Genomic DNA, 18,858 nt, shown 5'->3' with positions numbered 1-18,858 from the left:
GATATTTCATGTCATGAAATAGTTTCCAGAGTTCCTGATAACTGAATATTTGCTATTAGTTAACAAACACATGGAATCTAAGCTGGCTGGTATAAGGTGCTCATTTTGATTCCCTCCTTTATTTTTTGTCTCACTTTTGACTAATGTTTATTTCTAGTTTGTCTTTCCCACATCCTACTGCATAATTTGCTGACATTTGTAAATCAAATGATAAAAAATCAAATTGCAAAAAAATCATTTGTAAATAAAATTATAATTTTATGTGTAAATCAAATGATTAAAGGCATACTTGAGTTTGAACAAACTCTGGAAGATAGTGAAAGACAGGAAAGCCTGGTGTGCTGTATTCCACAGGGTCGCAAAAGTTGGACAAAACTTAGGGACTGAACAACAGCAACAAAAGCATACTTACCCCTAAGTGTTCCTCAAATTTAATTCCTAAAAAGGCCTTAAAATAATTCTCTTTTGCTTACAACAAATAACACAAAATTTCAACTACTTATTTTATTATAATTTGTATTTGCCACTCTGTGATTGTCCTATCCTTAGCACATTTTCTGAATTTTTCTCTGTATTAAAAATTGTCAGGGATTTGTATGATAACATTTTTAAAAATCTATCTAAAATTGCTTTCAATAGCATCATCTATATATACATATATATAGTTATATAATTTAAATTTTATTGCTTACAACTTGCTCTTGCCAGGTGCATAATTCTAATCGATCACATTCATCTCTCTCTTTTTTAAACTAGATTCACAATAAAAACTGAAGCAACATCATTTCCTTCTAAATAGATAAGGATCACAAAGATGTAAAAGATTTGTTTCTGCAAATATTAAGCAACAGCTTTAAGGAAAATAATATCAAACTTTAGAAAAGTTTATACTATCAATAAAAATTAACTTAAAACTAATCAATGTTCTAAACGTAAGAGCAAAATCTATAAAATACTTAGGAGAAAACACATGAAGAAAACTTCATGACCTTGCATTTGGCAATGGTCTCTTAGGTATAATACTAAGAGCAAAGTAACAAAAGAAAAAAGAAATAAATTGGATTTCATAAAAATGAAAAGTTTGGTATATCAAAGGATACTATCAAGAAACTGTAACTACAACCCACGGAAAGAGAAATATTTGCAAACCATGTATCTGAAAAGGGTCTAGTATCCAGAATATATGGAGAACTGTTATACCTCAAAAATAAGACAAATGAGTCAATTTTAAAAATGGTCAAAGAATTTGAATAGGTATTTCTTCAAAGAATGTAGACAAATGACTAGCAGACACATGAAAAACGCCCAATATAATTAGTAATTAGGGAAATGCAGATCAATATCACAATGAAATACAGTTCACTAGGATGGTTAAATGAAAGTGAAATCATTCAGTCGTGTCCAACTCTTTGTGACCCCGTGGACTGCAACCTATCAGGCCCTTCTCTGTCCATGGGATTTTCTAGGAAAAGATACTTATGTGGGTTGCCATTTCCTTCTCCAGGGAATCCTTCTAACCCAAGGATTGAACCCGGGTCTCCCGCGTTGCAGGTAGATGCTTTACCATCTGAGCCACCAGGGAAACCATATTAAATGTGGTTAAATGAAGGAAAAATTTAAATGAAGGATTACCATATAATCCAAGAATTTCATTCTTGAATGCATACTCAAAAAACTGAAACAGGCGTCTGAACAAAACTTGTACACAGATGTGTATAGCAGCACTGTTCACAATAGCCCAAACACAGGAATAATCCAAATATCCATCAGCTGATGAATGGACATATTTAAACATAACATATTCAAACATACAATGGAATGTTATTCAGCCACATAGTCAATAATATGTAGATGTGTAGTATGATAAGGATAACCTTGAAAACACTATATTACATTTAAGAAGCCAGATACAAAATGTCACATATTGTTTGATTCCATATATATATAATATCCAGAAGGTGAAAGAAAGTAGTTACCTGAGACAGGGGTAGGAGGAGTAGGGAGTGACTGTTAAGTGGGTACAGTTTCCTTTTAGGCTGATGGTTCTGTGACATTGTGAGTATACTAAATGTCACTGAATTGTATATCTACAATGGTTTAAATCATTTTATGTGCATTTTACCACAATAATAAAAAATGATTAGCATAGCTTGCTTTATAAATAAATTTAGTGATGATTTTTATCATTAATAACATCTGATATTGACAAGGCCTGAACAACTGCTAATGCACAATTGTTACAAATTTTCATAATATTAATTAAATCATTCATAGATAATACAGACTGGCATTTATAATAATGATATTAGTTTTGATTTAAAAAAATTAGTTATTCATTTAGTTATCTGGTTACCAGCATACTTTCTTCTTCTTCTTTTTTTTTTTTTGCCTTTTTTTGTTTCCTTAATAAGGCATGGTCTCAAATAGTGGATTAACTGCATACTAAAGCCCTTCATCAAGATATTGTAATGGACATAGCAAAGAGGGGTCAACTGATAATCTATACAGTCATATGTGAGATATATAACAAATATACTAACTGCATCATTTTCTAAAAGCAACAGAAGATAAATGAGAAGACTAGAAGATTTTATCATCTGTCAGCCTGGGTAAAATCTGTCAGTACTGTCATGTAAACTAAGAGGTTTAAACATAAACTTCTTCCTTTTTCTCTAAAGAAATGTGGCAGCAGATATAACCTCTTCATTTTAAATCTTAACTTAGATTTTGTATCTCTATAGTTTCAGCATGGGTAGTATAAAAATAACTTATACAATTAGTTACATTCCAGAAAATTGACAGACAAAAAGGAGAGAGAATAAAGTTGAATGTTTGCACAACTCAACAGAACAATTTTAGTTGTGTGTATATTGGGGTGATGGAATGATTGGCAGAGGAAATAATGATTTTAACAAACTGTGGTTATATTTGCTACAACAATCCAGACCAAAAAAAAAAAAAAAAACAAACCAGAAGTTAGAATTTGAACTGGAGAGTAAAAAGAACATAAAATATAGATTTGGGAAACATTTTATACTTAACATCAATAAACTTACCTTTGTTTATAGAGATAAAATCCAAATCCTGCAAATATAAGTGCAAAAAAAGGCACCAGAATAGCAATGGCCACGGAACTACTATTTGTACCATAAGGTTGATTTGAAGAATTTGAGCCTTCTGACATATTCAGTCCTATAAAAGAAAAAAAATAACATACAAATAAAAAATTAGGTCTCTTTTATCAACTTGATATTTTTTAGAAACCAATTAATTTATTCCTTGCTCAAGATATTTATCTCTTGGAAATAAAAAATAATTCACAAAACTCCTTCATTTCTACACAATTTTATACAATGCCTACTATGTATATTTTTCCAGGAAAGGATACAGAATGAAAAATAAGCTTAGTCTCTGAACTTTAGTTAATAACAACTGTAGGAAGAATACAGAGCCATAAATAAGTGTATATATGAAGCATGAATTAATGTTAGGCATATCTGTTTGGAAAAGATATGTGATAGGAAAAGGAGGCTAACATAATAAACATTTGAAAAGGCATAAATATTATTCTAAAGAGCTCAAAATTTTCACCCACCTACGGTGAGGAAGAACTGAAGATGTGTAGGGGAAAAAAAGGCTCAGTGGTTAAATACAAGATTTTAAAGGGTGACTAGGGTGAGATGGACTTGAGAGGGTCTGGTCTGAAAGCAGGAGTAGTTTGAAGACATTCCAGATAAAAATGGAAATTAAGATGGGAACTACAGCACTAGGAAGAGCAAGAAAAGATAGATTTCCAGGAACATTTCGTATTTCAAATGAACAGAAGTTATCTGTGTGGATGAAGGATGAAGGGTGTAAGAAGGCATAGGATTTAGGAGTGTACTCCTTGGGACTGAGTAAATGGTTATGACATTCATTCAGTTCAGTCGCTCAGTTGTGTCCGACTCTCTGCAACCCCATGAATCACGATAGCACACCAGGCTTCCCTGTTCATCACCAACTCCCGGAGTTCACTCAGACTCACGTCCATCAAGTCAGTGATGCCATCCAGCCATCTCATCCTGTGTCATCCCCTTCTCCTCCTACCCCCAATCCCTCCCAGCATCAGAGTCTTTTCCAGTGAGTCAACTCTTCGCATGAGGTGGCCAAAGTACTGGAGTTTTGGCTTCAGCATCATTCCCTCCAAAGATATCCTAGGGCTGATCTTCAGAATGGACTGGTTGGACCTCCTTGGAGTTCAAGGGACTCTCAAGAGGCTTCTCCAACACCACAATTCAAAAGCATCAATTCTTCGGTGCTCAGCCTTCTTCACAGTCCAACTCTCACATCCATACATGACCACTGGGAAAACCAGAGCCTTGACTAGATGGACCGTTGTTGGCAAAGTAATGTCTCTGCTTTTGAATATGCTATCTAGGTTGATCATAACTTTCCTTCCAAGGAGTAAGCGTCTTTTAATTTCATGGCTGCAGTCACCATCTGCAGTGGTTTTGGAGCCCAGAAAAATAAAGTCTTACACTGTTTCCACTGTTCCCCCATCTATTTCCCATGAAGTGTTGGGACCAGATGCCATGATCTTCATTTTCTGAATGTTGAGCTTTAAGCCAACTTTTTCACTCTCCTCTTTCACTTTCATCAATAGGCTTTTTCGTTCCTCTTCACTTTCTGCCACAAGGGTGGTGTCATCTGCATATCTGAGGTTATTGATATATCTCCCAGCAATCTTGATTCCGGCTTGTGCTTCTTCCGGTCCAGAGTTTCTCATGATGTACTCTGCATATAAGTTAAATAAGCAGGGTGACAATATACAGCCTTGACGTACTCCTTTTCCTATTTGGAACCAGTCTGTTGTTCCATGTCCAGTTCTAACTGTTGCTTCCTGACCTGCATATAGGTTTCTCACAAGGCAGGTGAGGTGGTCTGGTATTCCCACCTCTTGAAGAATATTCCACAGTTTATTATGATCCACACAAAGGCTTTGGCATAGACAATAAAGCAGAAATAGATGTTTTTCTGGAACTCTCTTGCTTTTTCCATGATCCAGCAGATGTTGGCAATTTGATCTCTAGTTCCTCTGCCTTTTCTAAAACCAGCTTGAACATCTGGAAATTCATGGTTCATGTATAGCTGAAGCCTGGCTTGGAGAATTTTGAGCATTCCTTTACTAGCATGTGAGATGAGTGCAATTGTGCAGTAGTTTGAGCATTCTTTGGCATTGCCTTTCTTTGGGATTGGAATGAAAACTGACTTTTCCATTCTTGTGGCCACTGCTGAGTTTTCCAAATTTGCTGGCATATTGAGTGCAGCACTTTCAAAGCATCATCTTTCAGTATTTGGAATAGCTCAACTGAAAATATCACCTCCACTAGCTTTGTTTGTAGTGATGCTTTCTAAGGCCCACTTGACTTAACATTCTAGGATGTCTGGCTCTAGGTCAGTGATCACACCATCATGATTATCTGGGTCGTGAAGATCTTTTTGTATAGTTCTTCTGCATATTCTTGCCACCTCTTCTTAATATCTTCTGCTTCTGTTAGGTCCATACCATTTCTGTCCTTTATTGAGCCCATCTTTGCATGAAATGTTCCCTTGGTTCTCTAATTTTCTTGAAGAGATCTCTAGTCTTTCCCATTCTGTTGTTTTCCTCTATTCTTTGCATTGATCGCTGAGGAAGGCTTTCTTATCTCTTCTTGCTATTCTTTGGAACTCTGCATTCAGATGCTTGTATCTTTTCTTTTCTACTTTGCTTTTTGCTTTTCTTCTTTTCACAGCTATTTGTAAGGCCTCCCCAGACAGCCATTTTGCTTTTTTGCATTTCTTTTCCACGGGGATGGTCTTGATCCCTGTCTCCTGTACAATGTCAGAAGCCTCAGTCCATAGTTCATCAGGCACTCTATCTATCATATCTAGACCCTTAAATCTATTTCTCACTTCCATTGCATAATCTTAAGGGATTTGATTTAGGTCATAAGGGATTTGATTCAGGTCCCTAGACCTGAATGGTCTAGTGGTTTTCCCTACTTTCTTCAATCAATCTGAACTTGGCAATAAGGAGTTCATGATCTGAGCCACAGTCAGCTCCTGGTCTTGTTTTTGTTGACTGTATACAGCTTCTCCATCTTTGGCTGCAAAGAATATAATCAGTCTGATTCGGTGTTGACCATTTGGTGATGTCCATGTATAGAGTCTTCTCTTGTGTTGTTGGAAGAGGGTGTTTGTTTTGACCAGTGCATTTTCTTGGCAAAACTGTATTAGACTTTGTCCTGCTTCATTCCGTATTCCAAGGCTAATTTGCCTGTTAGTCCAGGTGTTTCTTGACTTCCTACTTTTGCATTCCAGTCCCCTATAATGAAAAGGACATGTTTTTTGGGTGTTAGTTCTAAAAGGTCTTGTAGGTCTTCATAGAACCATTCAACTTCAGCTTCTTCAGCATTATTGGTTGGGGCATAGACTTGGATTACTGCGATATTGAATGGTTTGCCTTGGAAACGAACAGAGATCATTCTGTTGTTTTTGAGATTGCGTCCAAGTCCTGCATTTCGGACTCTTTTGTTGACCATGATGGCCACTCCATTTCTTCTAAGGGATTCCTGCCCGCAGTAGTAGATATAATGGTCATCTGAGTTAAATTCACCCATTCCAGTCCATTTTAGTTCGCTGATTCCTAGAATGTCAACGTTCACTCTTGCCATTTCCTGTTTGACCACTTCCAATTTGCCTTGATTCATAGACCTGACATTCCAGGTTCCTATGCAATATTGTTCTTTACAACATTGGACCTTGCTTCTATCACCAGTCACATCCACAACTGGGTATTGTTTTTGCTTTGGCTCCATCCCTTCATTTTTTCTGGAGTTATTTCTCCACTGATCTCCAGTGTATTGGGCACATACTGACCTGGGGAGTTCCTCTTTCAGTATCCTATAATTTTGCCTACAGTAGCATAGCTAAAAGATGAGAAAAATGAGATTTGTCAATGTGTTGACACAAGGACTATGGAAGAGAAATAAATAGCAAGCTCTTTTTTCAGAAAAATAGTTTCTTTTTATTCTTAATAGGTTCTGTTTTAGACATGCAGTGCTTGAGATGATTTGGGGAATAATGTGAAAAAAATCTTGTATTCAATTGTACGACTGTGACAATTAGTGAATGTCTTCTACTGATTTTAAAACTAACAATTGTGGCAAGACATCTGAAATGACATCTTATTATTGTTCATCTGGGGAAAGCTGATTTACTTTTTTAAAAAATATTCAACTATATCAAATGTTCAACTAAGTTATGCTTTATTAACTATGCCAAAGCCTTTGATTGTGTGGATCACAACTAATTGTGGAAAATTCTTCAAGAGATGGGAATACCAGACCACCTGACCTGCCTCCTGAGAAATATGTATGCAGGTCAAGAAGCAACAGTTAGAACTGGACATGGAACAACAGACTGATTCCAAATCAGGAAAGGAGTACATCAAGGCTGCATATTGTCACCCTGCTTATTTAAGTTATATGCAGAGCACATCATGTGGAATGCTGGGCTGGATGAAGCACAAGCTGGAATCAAGATTTCTGGGAGAAATATCAATAACCTCAGATATGCAGATAACACCTTATGGCAGAAAGTGAAGAAGAACTAAAGAGCCTCTTGATAAAAGTGAAAGAGGAGAATGAAAAAGTTGGCTTAAAACTCAACATTCAGAAAATGAAGATTATGGCATCCAGTACTATCACTTCATGGCAAATAGATGGGGAAACAATGGAAACAGTGAGAGACTTTATTTTTTTTGTGGGGGGGGCTCCAAAATCACTACAGATGGTGACTGCATCCATGAAATTAAGACACTTGCTCCTTGGAAGAAAAGTTATGACAAACCTAGACAGTATATTAAATATCAGAGACATTACTTTGGTCCATCTAGTCAAAGCTATGGTTTTTCCAGTAGTCATGTATGGATGTGAGAGTTGAACTATATAGAAAGCTGGGTGCTGGAATAATTGATACTTTTGAACTGTGGTATTGGAGAAGACTCTTGAGAGTCCCTTTTGGTCTGCAAGGAGATCAATCCAAAAGGAATCCAGTCTGAATATTCATTGGAAGGACTGATGCTGAAGCTGAAACTCCAATACTTCTTCCACCTGATGCGAAGAACTGACTCCTTGGAAAAGACCCTGCTAGTGGGAAAGACTGAAGGTGGGAGGAGAAGGGGACAACAGAGGATGAGATGGTTGGATGGTATCACCGACTCAGTGGATGTGAATTTGAGTAAACTCCGGGAGCTAGTAATGAACAGGAAAGCCTGGCGTGCTGCAGTCCATGGGGTCTCAAACAGTGGACATGACTGAGAGACTGAACTGAACTGAAGTCATACCCTAGTCAAGGTTAAAAATATTAGTACCATTTTGTATTTTAATTTTCCAGGGACTCAGAAAATTTACATAAAAGTTCAAAGCAATGGGATTTTAAAGATAAACATCAAGGAGTAGTTTTTAGAACATGGATTTACTCTTTATGCATTACTACCACAATATAATAATGAGAGACAGTATACTTTAGGAAAATTATACACCAAAAGGTGTGTTAATAAATACATTCAAACGAGACTATTAAATATTTAGACATGTTTGAGAAGAGTTGGGAATAAAAATGACAAAACACTGTACCTCCCACCACTGAAAATTTACATATCTGACTAGCACAAAGCCCCCAAAATGGTTCACTCCTCAAAGTAATTTTCCCTTTCCAGATTCTATGAGTTTCTCAAAGTGCCAATACATTTGTTTTTTTGTTTTTTTTTTTTTGGGGGGGGCGGGCAGTAAGAAAATTGCAAAGGTATTCAAATGGAAGAGAAGTAATACAATTCTCATAAGATAAAATCATTCACAGTTTAAAATTTTATTTCAAATCTTTATCACTTTTTCTCCTTTTTACTTGCTTGAGGGAAAGGCAGTTTGTCATATTTATTAGAAATATGATGAAAAACTAAACACTGTATGGAGGTGGAACACAGAGAACCAATATTTTAAAGAATGTACTTATTTAAAAGGCTATCAATTGTATCAACGTATAGTCCTGACAATGCAAAATTCAAAATGCAGTAAGTGTGCCTAATGTACAGAATCCATTATATTTTCTTATGATATCTTGAGTAATAAAGTACATGAAAATGAAAATGACCACATTACCTAGTCTTTGTAGTCCAAATTGCCCATAATCTTTACCCTGAATAAATCCTTGAAATACATAAGTAGCTCCATCAGGCTCAGCAGAAACCTAAAAATATTTATAAGTTTGATTAAATATAAAAGTTGGCCACAGATATATTTTCCCAGTCTTAGAAAATATTTAGGCTTAATATAAAATGAATATTATGCACAATTCCTTCCTCCATATCTTCTGTGTAAAACAGAACATCATGCAAATTTATCATCATTAAAAATAGAATGAAAAATTTCATCTTTAATTAGGATACTGGAAATAAGGGGGATTAGTTATTAATATAATGATACAGATTTATAGATTTCTTTTAGGTGAAGAAACTGATTGTCAAGAAAAAGACCAAGGATATGATAAAACAGAATAAGGCAAGTAGTCAATTAAAAATTAAAATATAATACTGTACTTAGTAGATTCAATTACTGTTCAGCATACAGGCACAATTTTCTCCCTTCCCATTAACATTCATGAAAAGTGTATTCATTCTTCCTCAGTGAGTTGGATTTGGTCCTGTGACTTGCTTTGGCCAATGGAATGTGGGTGGAACTGACAATAGGTGAGTTCCAAGCCTAGGCCTTAAGAGGTATGTTTCCCATTATAAGTGAAAGAAACCATATAATCCATGGTCACAAAAGACCAGGGATTGTATGATTCATAAATATGAAAGCCTAGAACAGTGAAATCTAGACAGAAAATAAGAGTTGTGGTTGCTTGGATTTGGGGGAAAAAGGAGGGGTGGATGGGTTGGGCGATAGGTAAAGGATATGGTTTCTTTTTGAGGTGATGGAAATATTCTAAAACCAACTGTGGTGATGGTTACACATCTGTAAATATAGTAAGAACTACTGAACTGTACACTTTAAATGAGTAGGGTACATGGATTATATCTCAATAGGGCTGTTAAAATAAGGGGGACATATTTCCACTTTGCCCCTCAGAGTTTCAGGCCTTTGGCAAGAGAAGGACATGTTCCTGGCAGCTGCTGTCCCTCCAGCCTGGACCTGATATGAGACACCTGGAGCAGACCTGAACTTGATACCACAGCTTCAAATGGAGCCCCCCAAGCTAACCTCAGACACATGAGAAAGAACTTATTGCATGTTGAGCCTGAGATTTTGTGACTCTACCTAATCCTGCAAATGCTATTAACTGTACCTTGCATGTAAAATTCTATACGTAAAAAATAGGTCACATGCATAGTGTTATTTGATCTCACTAATAAAATATGAGTTGATACATTTCAGTGTTGCTGATAACTGGTCATATGAATTTATCCCAAAGTTTGTCCTGATTATTTTCAATGTTATCTAAGTCATGTATGTTATTGTGAAAGCTGCAAAAAACCTTGCATCCTCACCCTAAAAAGCAAAATATTATACCAAATTATTCATGTAAGTCTGACATTTCACAAGTGATTTATTTCTTATTATCAGACATACCCTGGGCAAGGTTATTTTTAGACACAAAATGCTTCTAAAAAGAAGAGCTCAAACTCTAATAATCAAATGAATGAATTCATTTTATTTGTTTCCTGAATGAAACAATCTAAGTGCACTGAAGATGAGTTAGACCTCAACTCCATGAATAATGGCACAGAAAGGGAAACAGGATGCACTTTTTATTTTCCCTCAGAAACCAAATTTACTTTTCATATTTAGAAAATTTTGTAAAGTTGGCTATGAAGAAGAAGTTACGTGAGCCGCTTCCTCTGAACAGTTACCATAACCTCACTTTGGAGTTACCCTGTTCTATTCAGTCACTTAAGTGAATGGAATTTCTAAACTGGCAGTTGGAAGCAACAAATCTTATACTTACACACTGCCCAGAAGTCTTTGATAAAATGAGCATGGGAACTCTGACTATATGCTCTGAAGTAACAAAACTTTTACAAGGAAAACCTTCTGTAGGTCATAGGCTTCAGTAGTTTAGACAAACTAGATTACTAAGTATTTATAATGAATCATTTATTTTTTCAAAATAAATTAGTCATAATAGTAGTTTTGCCATTTTATATGTGTGCATTTAACTAGCTCAATTTAGAAACTTACATTTTTCTGTAATTTTAATGACAAACCATAGCACAAATGTGTTATTAAGTTTAGCAGCAGACTTTTAAAGAAATATACTTACAAAGCCATCCATGGCCCAATTTTCCTCCTTCATTTTCTTCACAGAAGCTTGAGCTGGTACTTTAATGAGATAGATGTGTAACATTAGGCGAGCTTCTTGGCTTTTATATACTCCTGTAAAATATAAGGATGTTTAGTCTACTAATTTTGCAAGTACTTATGTTTCACTTTATTATCTATAGCTCCTTAAATATATCATAAATACATGTGCTAGGAAAAGGAAAAAAAAGCAACAAATCAAACCCAATTTCATGCTGTTTCACAAATCCTGCAAAATATAGCAATCTCTCAGCTGAAATTCTCAACTTAACTCTTACTGTGGGGTTTAAATTACGTATGCTATTAAAATCAAATATTATTGTTATTAATAACATCATTCCATGATTGTTGTAAAAATGATTTATTTCATCAGTCAGATTTAAAATACTCAAGGGTATGAATCAAATGTTGAAACTCTTGACATTTTCCTTAATAATTAATTACATGCCCACCCTTAGAAAAAGAGTGCTTTGAGGTGCTACTGGAATCACAAAGATGAATGTGTGGTTCCTATCTAAAAATGTGATGTTTACAAGAATTTCTGATGAAACAGGAGATATAATGACAGAGATAGAGAATATGATGAATTAAAGGCCAAAAGAAAGAAGGATCATTTCACACCAGAGTGATTAGGAAATGCTTATTAAGAAAGAGTATTTGAGCTGGATCACAAAAATCAAGTAGAATTTTTAGTTCAAGAAAGTAAATACAGAATGTGGCATAAAGAAGAGAAGCAAATGTATTCATTTTATTTTATTTTTTCCTGAATAGGAGTACTCTGAGAGTAGAAATAAGCTGGAATATAAATGTGTTTTGGGGAACTGTAGAAAATCATATTCTAAGTAAAAATTTTGTGATTAACTGATAGTTGAAATGACTCACTAATTCATTCACTTACTATTTCACCTAAGCAATAAGGTATCATAAAAATAAGCTGGGAATATAAACATAATACATAGATCTTGATCTATAAATTATAATAGAGAAAAGACACAAAAGTAATCAAAGTTGCTGGAAAAATGTTATAATTAATTCTATGTAGACAGTGTTAGCAAGTTAAATTGGTCTAATTATTTATGTTTATTTTCCTATATTTGTAGAAATTTGATTAGGATAAATATATATTTATTTAGTGCCAACTCTCATACAGAAGAAAAATAAAACTCATGTTTCAAAATTAAATAGATTGGTAGTCACAATTTAAATGCATTCCTTTAATTCAATTTATATCATGTAATTGTATATATATTTTAAATTAAAATACATATTAACTTCTAATATTTTTATTTTGGGTTTAATGTAGAGCCATTCAACAATACAAAATGATGCTGTATAGTTCTTGTAAAATTTACAAAATCAATAGATAAAATTTTATTTCTTATTTTATTTATATCACAAATTATTTCACTATTAATAATTATATGGGCTATATAGTCAATAAGTTTAAATATATACATTACATATTTTCAGTATCAATATTTTTTCAATCTATTTTTAAATGAAAACAATAACTCAAAGTCATTGAGACCAATTTTGCTCCAGTTTCATTTCTAACCTTTGAGGTATAGTAATGAACTGGAAGGCAAAGAGATGCTCTCTTAGGGCTTGAACTGTTGGAGTATAGATAAATTATGTCATGTCATGTCATATCATGTCATGTCATGTCATAACATGACATGATATGCTATACTATACTATGCTATACTTTCAAATAATGAAAAGAAGAAAATGAAATAAGATAAGACTGCCGATGACTAACAGAGTGAGTCTATTTGTAAGGTGAAGGCTACTTTACCTAAGGTCATCAGGAGTACTGTTGACAAGATGACATTTGAGGAAATATTTGAATGTCAGAAAATCAGAGTAATCAAAGATAATGAGGGAAGTATGCAGTAGATCAAAGCAACTTGAGAAGGCTGAGAAGATGGATAAGGCTCTGGGTTCCTTTTGCCTAATTAGGTTAGTGTAGCCTTACATTTTTCTATCTTAGACAATAGTGTCCTCCTAAACAGTCTCATTTGAAGACATGATTTTGTGATGATAAAGCAGCTTGCAAATCACTTATCCAGTCTCTTTGGTGTTATGAGAATAGAGAAGAAGTTAGTTATATTCAAATTAAAAGTTCTGTTCTATTTCATGACATGTCAATCTAGCCATGTAAAAATATTCTTGAGGGAGCTTATTTCAGAATCACAGAGTTTTATATTTGTTTAGTATTATATATGCCTCAATCAAACCAGAAAGCTTATTTCTAAATGAATTATGAATGCCACCAGAAATAAAGCAAATATTTCACAGTACAAAAATCACTAATAAAAATGACGAAATGATGAAAATAAAGGCATGAAGGCAATGTTTCTTTTCTTTAAAGTGATACCTGAAAGTAGTAGTTCCATGTTGCTATTACTGAGCGTTGCATTGACTCTCCCAGTGGAAGCATTGAAACTAGTAACTGTCAGGGTCATGGGTTGTTTCTTTCCTTTATAATTGTAAGAGCCTTTCCATATGTAATTTTGGGCAAACACATCATCAGGAACTGTGAACAAATTAAACATACACATTAATTTTACAGTGCCCTATAAATATAAGCATTAATTGTCAGATTAATGAGTATTAGTTTATAGAATAATCATTTTTATAAATATACAAGAAAAAGAAGGTGCATTATAAAATGAATTTTTCGCATACATGTTTGAATATTTTTAGAATAAGCCAAAATAATGATAGCCTAGATTGTACATACATCATCATCAATGAGAGATAAATAAGCCACACCGATTAAAGACGCTAAGACTGAGAATCCAGCTAAATGTCATTTACTTATATTTGGCTTCCTACAATATCTTTTTTTCAGAAGGAAAATAAAATTATGTTATTGAGTCAAGTCAGTTTATATACAAGTTCCAGGATGCCTGCTCTTCTCCTAGCAGCAGAGATAGGCTCACAGGAGGAAGGTCATAGAGTTAAAACCTCCCTTGCTGAGCAGCCTTGGAAGACTAGCAGGAGGGATGCTCCTTGTCTCCTTTACAGAATACTGAGCTCAGTTATTTCAATAATAGGTGCTCCTGAGGAAGAACAGGGCTCCCCTGGTTTGCTCCTCACAGCTTTGAGGTTTACAAGTATTTTTAGAAATAAAAGAATTGTCACTAGAATTGGTGAACTCTCATGGGAAAGAAATGAGTTGTGGTAGAATCAAATAATATTCTAATATAAAATTTTCACCCAAAGAAGAAACATTCTTATTTTAAATGCATACAAATAAATGACATTATATTTATATAAATTAGTAATGTAATTTATAACCAATATAAATTAGGTGTGTCAAAGTCTACTTAGATCCTGGTAAGAGGCTGAAAAAAGTTTCCATTAATCCTGTACATCACAATAAAGCCCATCCTTAGATAGCAACTCTTCAAAACAGCCATGCCGGTTTGTGTGAGTGAATGAACAACATAGATTTGGAGAAAAACTTTTCCTTTCCTTTTTTTTTTAACAAGTTATTGACATTTGTTACCTGATTTTCTTTACACCCATAACAATTCTTACTGCTCTGATAACAGAGACTGGAGTTACAAATTGTATATTCCCTGAAATCTACTCAGCAAACAAATAAAGCTATGGTAGAAGATGAATACAAAGTGCACTCATAAGTTGAGTTGTTATATTGTATTTGATAATTCAAAAGCAATATAGCAGAAAGACTAGAAGTGCAAGCACTGGAGCTAGAATGCTTGTATTGATAGTTAAGTCCCCCTTCTACAATTTACAAACTGTGCGGTTTTTCCTAAATTACTTAACTCTCAAAACCTGAATTTCCTTATCATTAATGTGGAATTACCATAGACTTTAGAAGGAAGATTAAATGAAGTTTTGCTAAATGTTAGTTGCTATCATTATTATTATGCAGATAAAATAGTGAAACTTTTTACTATTTGGGCCTTATATCACATTATATTATATATATATATATGTGTGTGTGTGTATATATATATATATATATATATAAAGCATGCAGTTAGTAACATGAAAAGTCCATAGTCCTGGCTCTGGGACTTTGCAAGTCATCCTGAGTGGCACTCCGTTCCCAAACCTTAAACTACAAAGCTGTGCTCTGTATGTAAAAGAGACCGTACCTAAAAATGTAATACAATGTACTGGTAAAAAGTCTTTGATTTGGTAAGCACCTTCAGTTCAGTTCAGATCACTTGCTCAGTTGTGTCCGACTCTTTGCGATCCCATGAACTGCAGCACGCCAGGCCTCCCTATCCATCATCAACTACGGGAGTCTACCAAACCCATGTCCATTGAGTCCATGATGCCATCCAACAATCTCATCCTCTGTCATCCCCTTCTCCTCCTGCCCTCAATCTTCCCCAGCATCAGGGTCTTTTCAAATGAGTCAGTTCATTGCATCAGGTAGCCAAAGTATTGGGGTTTCAGCTTGAACATCAGTCGTTCCAATGAACACCCAGAACTGATCTAGTTTAGGAGGGACTGGTTGGATCTCCTTGCAGTCCAAGGGACTCTCAGGAGTCTTCTCCAATACCACAGTTAAAAAGCATCAATTCTTCAGCATTCAGCTTTCTTTATAGTTCAACTCTCACATCCATACATGACTACTGGAAAAATCATAGCCTTGATGAGACAGACATTTGTTGGAAAAGTAATGTCTCTGCTCTTTAATATGGTATCTAGTTTGGTCATAACTTTCTTTCCAAGAGGTAAGCATCTTTTAATTTTATGGCTGCAATCACCATCTGCAGTGATTTTGGAGCCAAAAAAATAAAGTCTGACACTGCTTCCACTGTTTCCCCATCTATTTGTCATGAAGTGATGGGACCAAATGCCATGATCTTAGTTTTCTGAATGTTGAGCTTCAAGCTAACTTTTTCACTCTCCTCTTTCACTTTCATCTAGAGGCTCTTTAGTTCTTCACTTTCTGCCATAAAGGTGGTCCCATCTGCATATCTGAGGTTATTGATATTTCTCCTGGCAATCTTGATTCCAGCTTGTGCTTCTTCCAGCCCAGCATTTCTCATGATGTACTCTGCATATAAGTTAAATAAGCAGGGTGACAATATACAGCTTTGACATACTCCTTTTCCTATTTGGAACCAGTCTGTTGTTCCATGTCCAGTTCTAACTGTTGCTTCCTGACCTGCATATAGGTTTCTCAAGAGGCAGGTCAGGTGGTCTGGTATTCCTATCTCTTTCAGAATTTTCCACAGTTTATTGTGATCCACAGAGTCAAAGGCTTTGGCATAGTCAATAAAGCAGAAATAGATGTTTTTCTGGAACTCTCTTGCTTATTTGATAATCCAGCAGATGTTGGAAGTTTGATATCAGGTTCCTCTGCCTTTTCTAAAACCAGCTTGAACATCTGGAAGTTCATGGTTCATGTATTGTTAAAGCCTGGCTTGGAGAATTTTGAGCATTACTTTACTAGCATGTGAGATGAGTTCAACTGTGCAGTAATTTGAGCATTCTTTGGCATTGCCTTTCTTTGGGATTGGAATGAAAACTGACTTTTCCAGTCCTGTGGCCACTGCTGAGTTTTCCAAATTTGCTGGCATATTGAGTGCAGCACTTTCACAGCATCATCTTTCAGGATTTGAAATAGCTCAACTGGAATTCCATCACCTCCACTAGCTTTGTTTGTAATGATGCTTCCTAAGGTCCACGTGACTTCACATTCCAGGATGTCTGGCTCTAGGTGAGTGATCACACCTTCGTGATTATCTGGGTCGTGAAGATCTTTTTTGTACAGTTCTTCTGTGTATTCTGTTTTTTATTTATTTATTTATTTATTTTAATTAGAGGCTAATTACTTTACAATATTGTATTGGTTTTGCTATACATCAACATGAATCCGCCACGGGTGTACATGTGTTCCCAATCCTGAACCCTAGAGTGAAGTAAGCCAGAAAGAAAAACACCACCTCTTCTTAATATGCTTCTGTTAGGTCCATACCTTTTCTGTCCTTTATCTATCCTATCTTTGCATGAAATGTTCCCTTGGTATCTCTAATTTTCTTGAAGAGATCTCTAGTCTTTCCCATTCTATTGTTTTCCTCTATTTTTTTGCACTGATCGCCGAGGAAGGCTTTCTTATCCCTTCTTGCTATTCTTTGGAACTCTGCATTCAAATGGGTATATCTTTGCTTTTCTCCTTTGCTTTTGGCTTCTCTTCTTTTCACAGCTATTTGTAAGGCCTCCTCAGACAGCCATTTTTCTTTTTTGCATTTCTTTTTCTTGGGGATGGTCTTGTTTCCTGCCTCCTGTACAATGTCATGAACCTCCATCCATAGTTCATCAGTCACTCTGTCTATCAGATCTATTCCCTTAAATCTATTTCTCACTTCCACTGTATAGTCATAAGGGATTTGATTTAGGTCATACCTGAACGGTCTCGTGATTTCCCCCACTTTCTGCAATTTGAATCTGAATTTGGCAATAAGGAGTTCATGATCTGAGCCACCGTCAGCTCCCAGTCTTGATTTTGCTGACTGTATAGAGCTTCTCCATCTTTGGCTGCAAAGAATATAATCAATCTGATTTCAGTGTTGACCATCTGGTGATGTCCATGTGTAGAGTCTTCTCTTGTGTTGTTGGAAAAGGGTGTTTGCTCTGACCAGTGCATTGTCTTGGCAGAACTCTATTAGCCTTTGCCCTACTTCATTCCATACTCAAAGGCCAAATTTGCCTGTTAGTCCAGGTGTTTCTTGCCTTCCTACTTTTGCATTCCAGTCCCCTATAATGAAAAGGACATCTTTTGGGGGAGTTAGTTCTAGAGAGTCTTGTATGTCTTCATAGAACCGTTCAACTTAAAGAGCAGTTAATTTAAAAAATATACCTAAAATTGTTTTGAGGAGGGAGTGACCAGTTAAATTATCCTGCACTAGAAAGATCTGGAATTTGGAGGTAATGGACTCCCAGTTGGAGAGGTAAGAGGAACAGCAAGGGAGAAAGATATTCTAGTAGCAGTGCCTGGCAAATTAGTAGGTACTCAATAAATGTGCTGTTCTTATCTTTCTCATTGTTTATCTCCCCCTGGCCTCTACTATGATTTTTCTTTGCTACTTCTGAATATTTAACAAAAATCTGCTACATTTGGTGATCTTGTCCATGGTGCTTAGGGGAATTAAGAAGGTTGGTTAAAAGAGATTAAAGAGAACTCCAATGGCAGAAGAACACAGCAATGAAAAAAAGTAGATACTGGCAGCAGCTACACTGTATCAAGATAAATTATTGATGTGGTTGTAAATGTTTAACAACTGGCACTTCAGAAAACAAATCTACAAATTGATTTAATAGTATTTGCATTCTATAGTATATATATATATTTCCATAATTGCAGTTTTCAAACCAGGAATATGATATCACTGAATGCAGAGTTTGGAAGAATGCACAGAACTGGCTAAAGCAAAGCTCTACCTAGAGGCTCCAGCATGCCCCACCACCCTCCACCTTTCTCACACAT

The 18,858-nt window shown here is 35.3% G+C and overlaps 1 protein-coding gene across 3 annotated transcripts in view; it reads right to left on the bottom strand.

Annotated features, from left to right (window-relative positions):
* The window catches only part of CSMD3 (CUB and Sushi multiple domains 3), a 1,475,959-nt gene that overhangs the window by 2,728 nt on the left and 1,454,373 nt on the right, over window positions 1-18,858 (bottom strand). For all 3 annotated transcript variants that reach the window (XM_055546406.1, XM_055546407.1, XM_055546408.1), the window contains 4 exons: window positions 13,756-13,914; window positions 11,341-11,453; window positions 9,180-9,267; window positions 3,057-3,192 (listed from right to left, as the gene is read on the bottom strand). In XM_055546406.1, coding sequence (XP_055402381.1) covers window positions 3,057-3,192; window positions 9,180-9,267; window positions 11,341-11,453; window positions 13,756-13,914 — 496 coding nt within the window. The remainder of the gene's footprint in view (window positions 1-3,056; window positions 3,193-9,179; window positions 9,268-11,340; window positions 11,454-13,755; window positions 13,915-18,858) is intronic.

Source organism: Bubalus kerabau, chromosome 14, assembly GCF_029407905.1.
Source record: "Bubalus kerabau isolate K-KA32 ecotype Philippines breed swamp buffalo chromosome 14, PCC_UOA_SB_1v2, whole genome shotgun sequence".
In the NCBI taxonomy this organism is placed as follows: Eukaryota; Metazoa; Chordata; class Mammalia; order Artiodactyla; family Bovidae; genus Bubalus; species Bubalus kerabau.
Note: the sequence above shows the minus strand (reverse complement) of the source record. Positions and strands in the feature narration are given on the sequence as shown.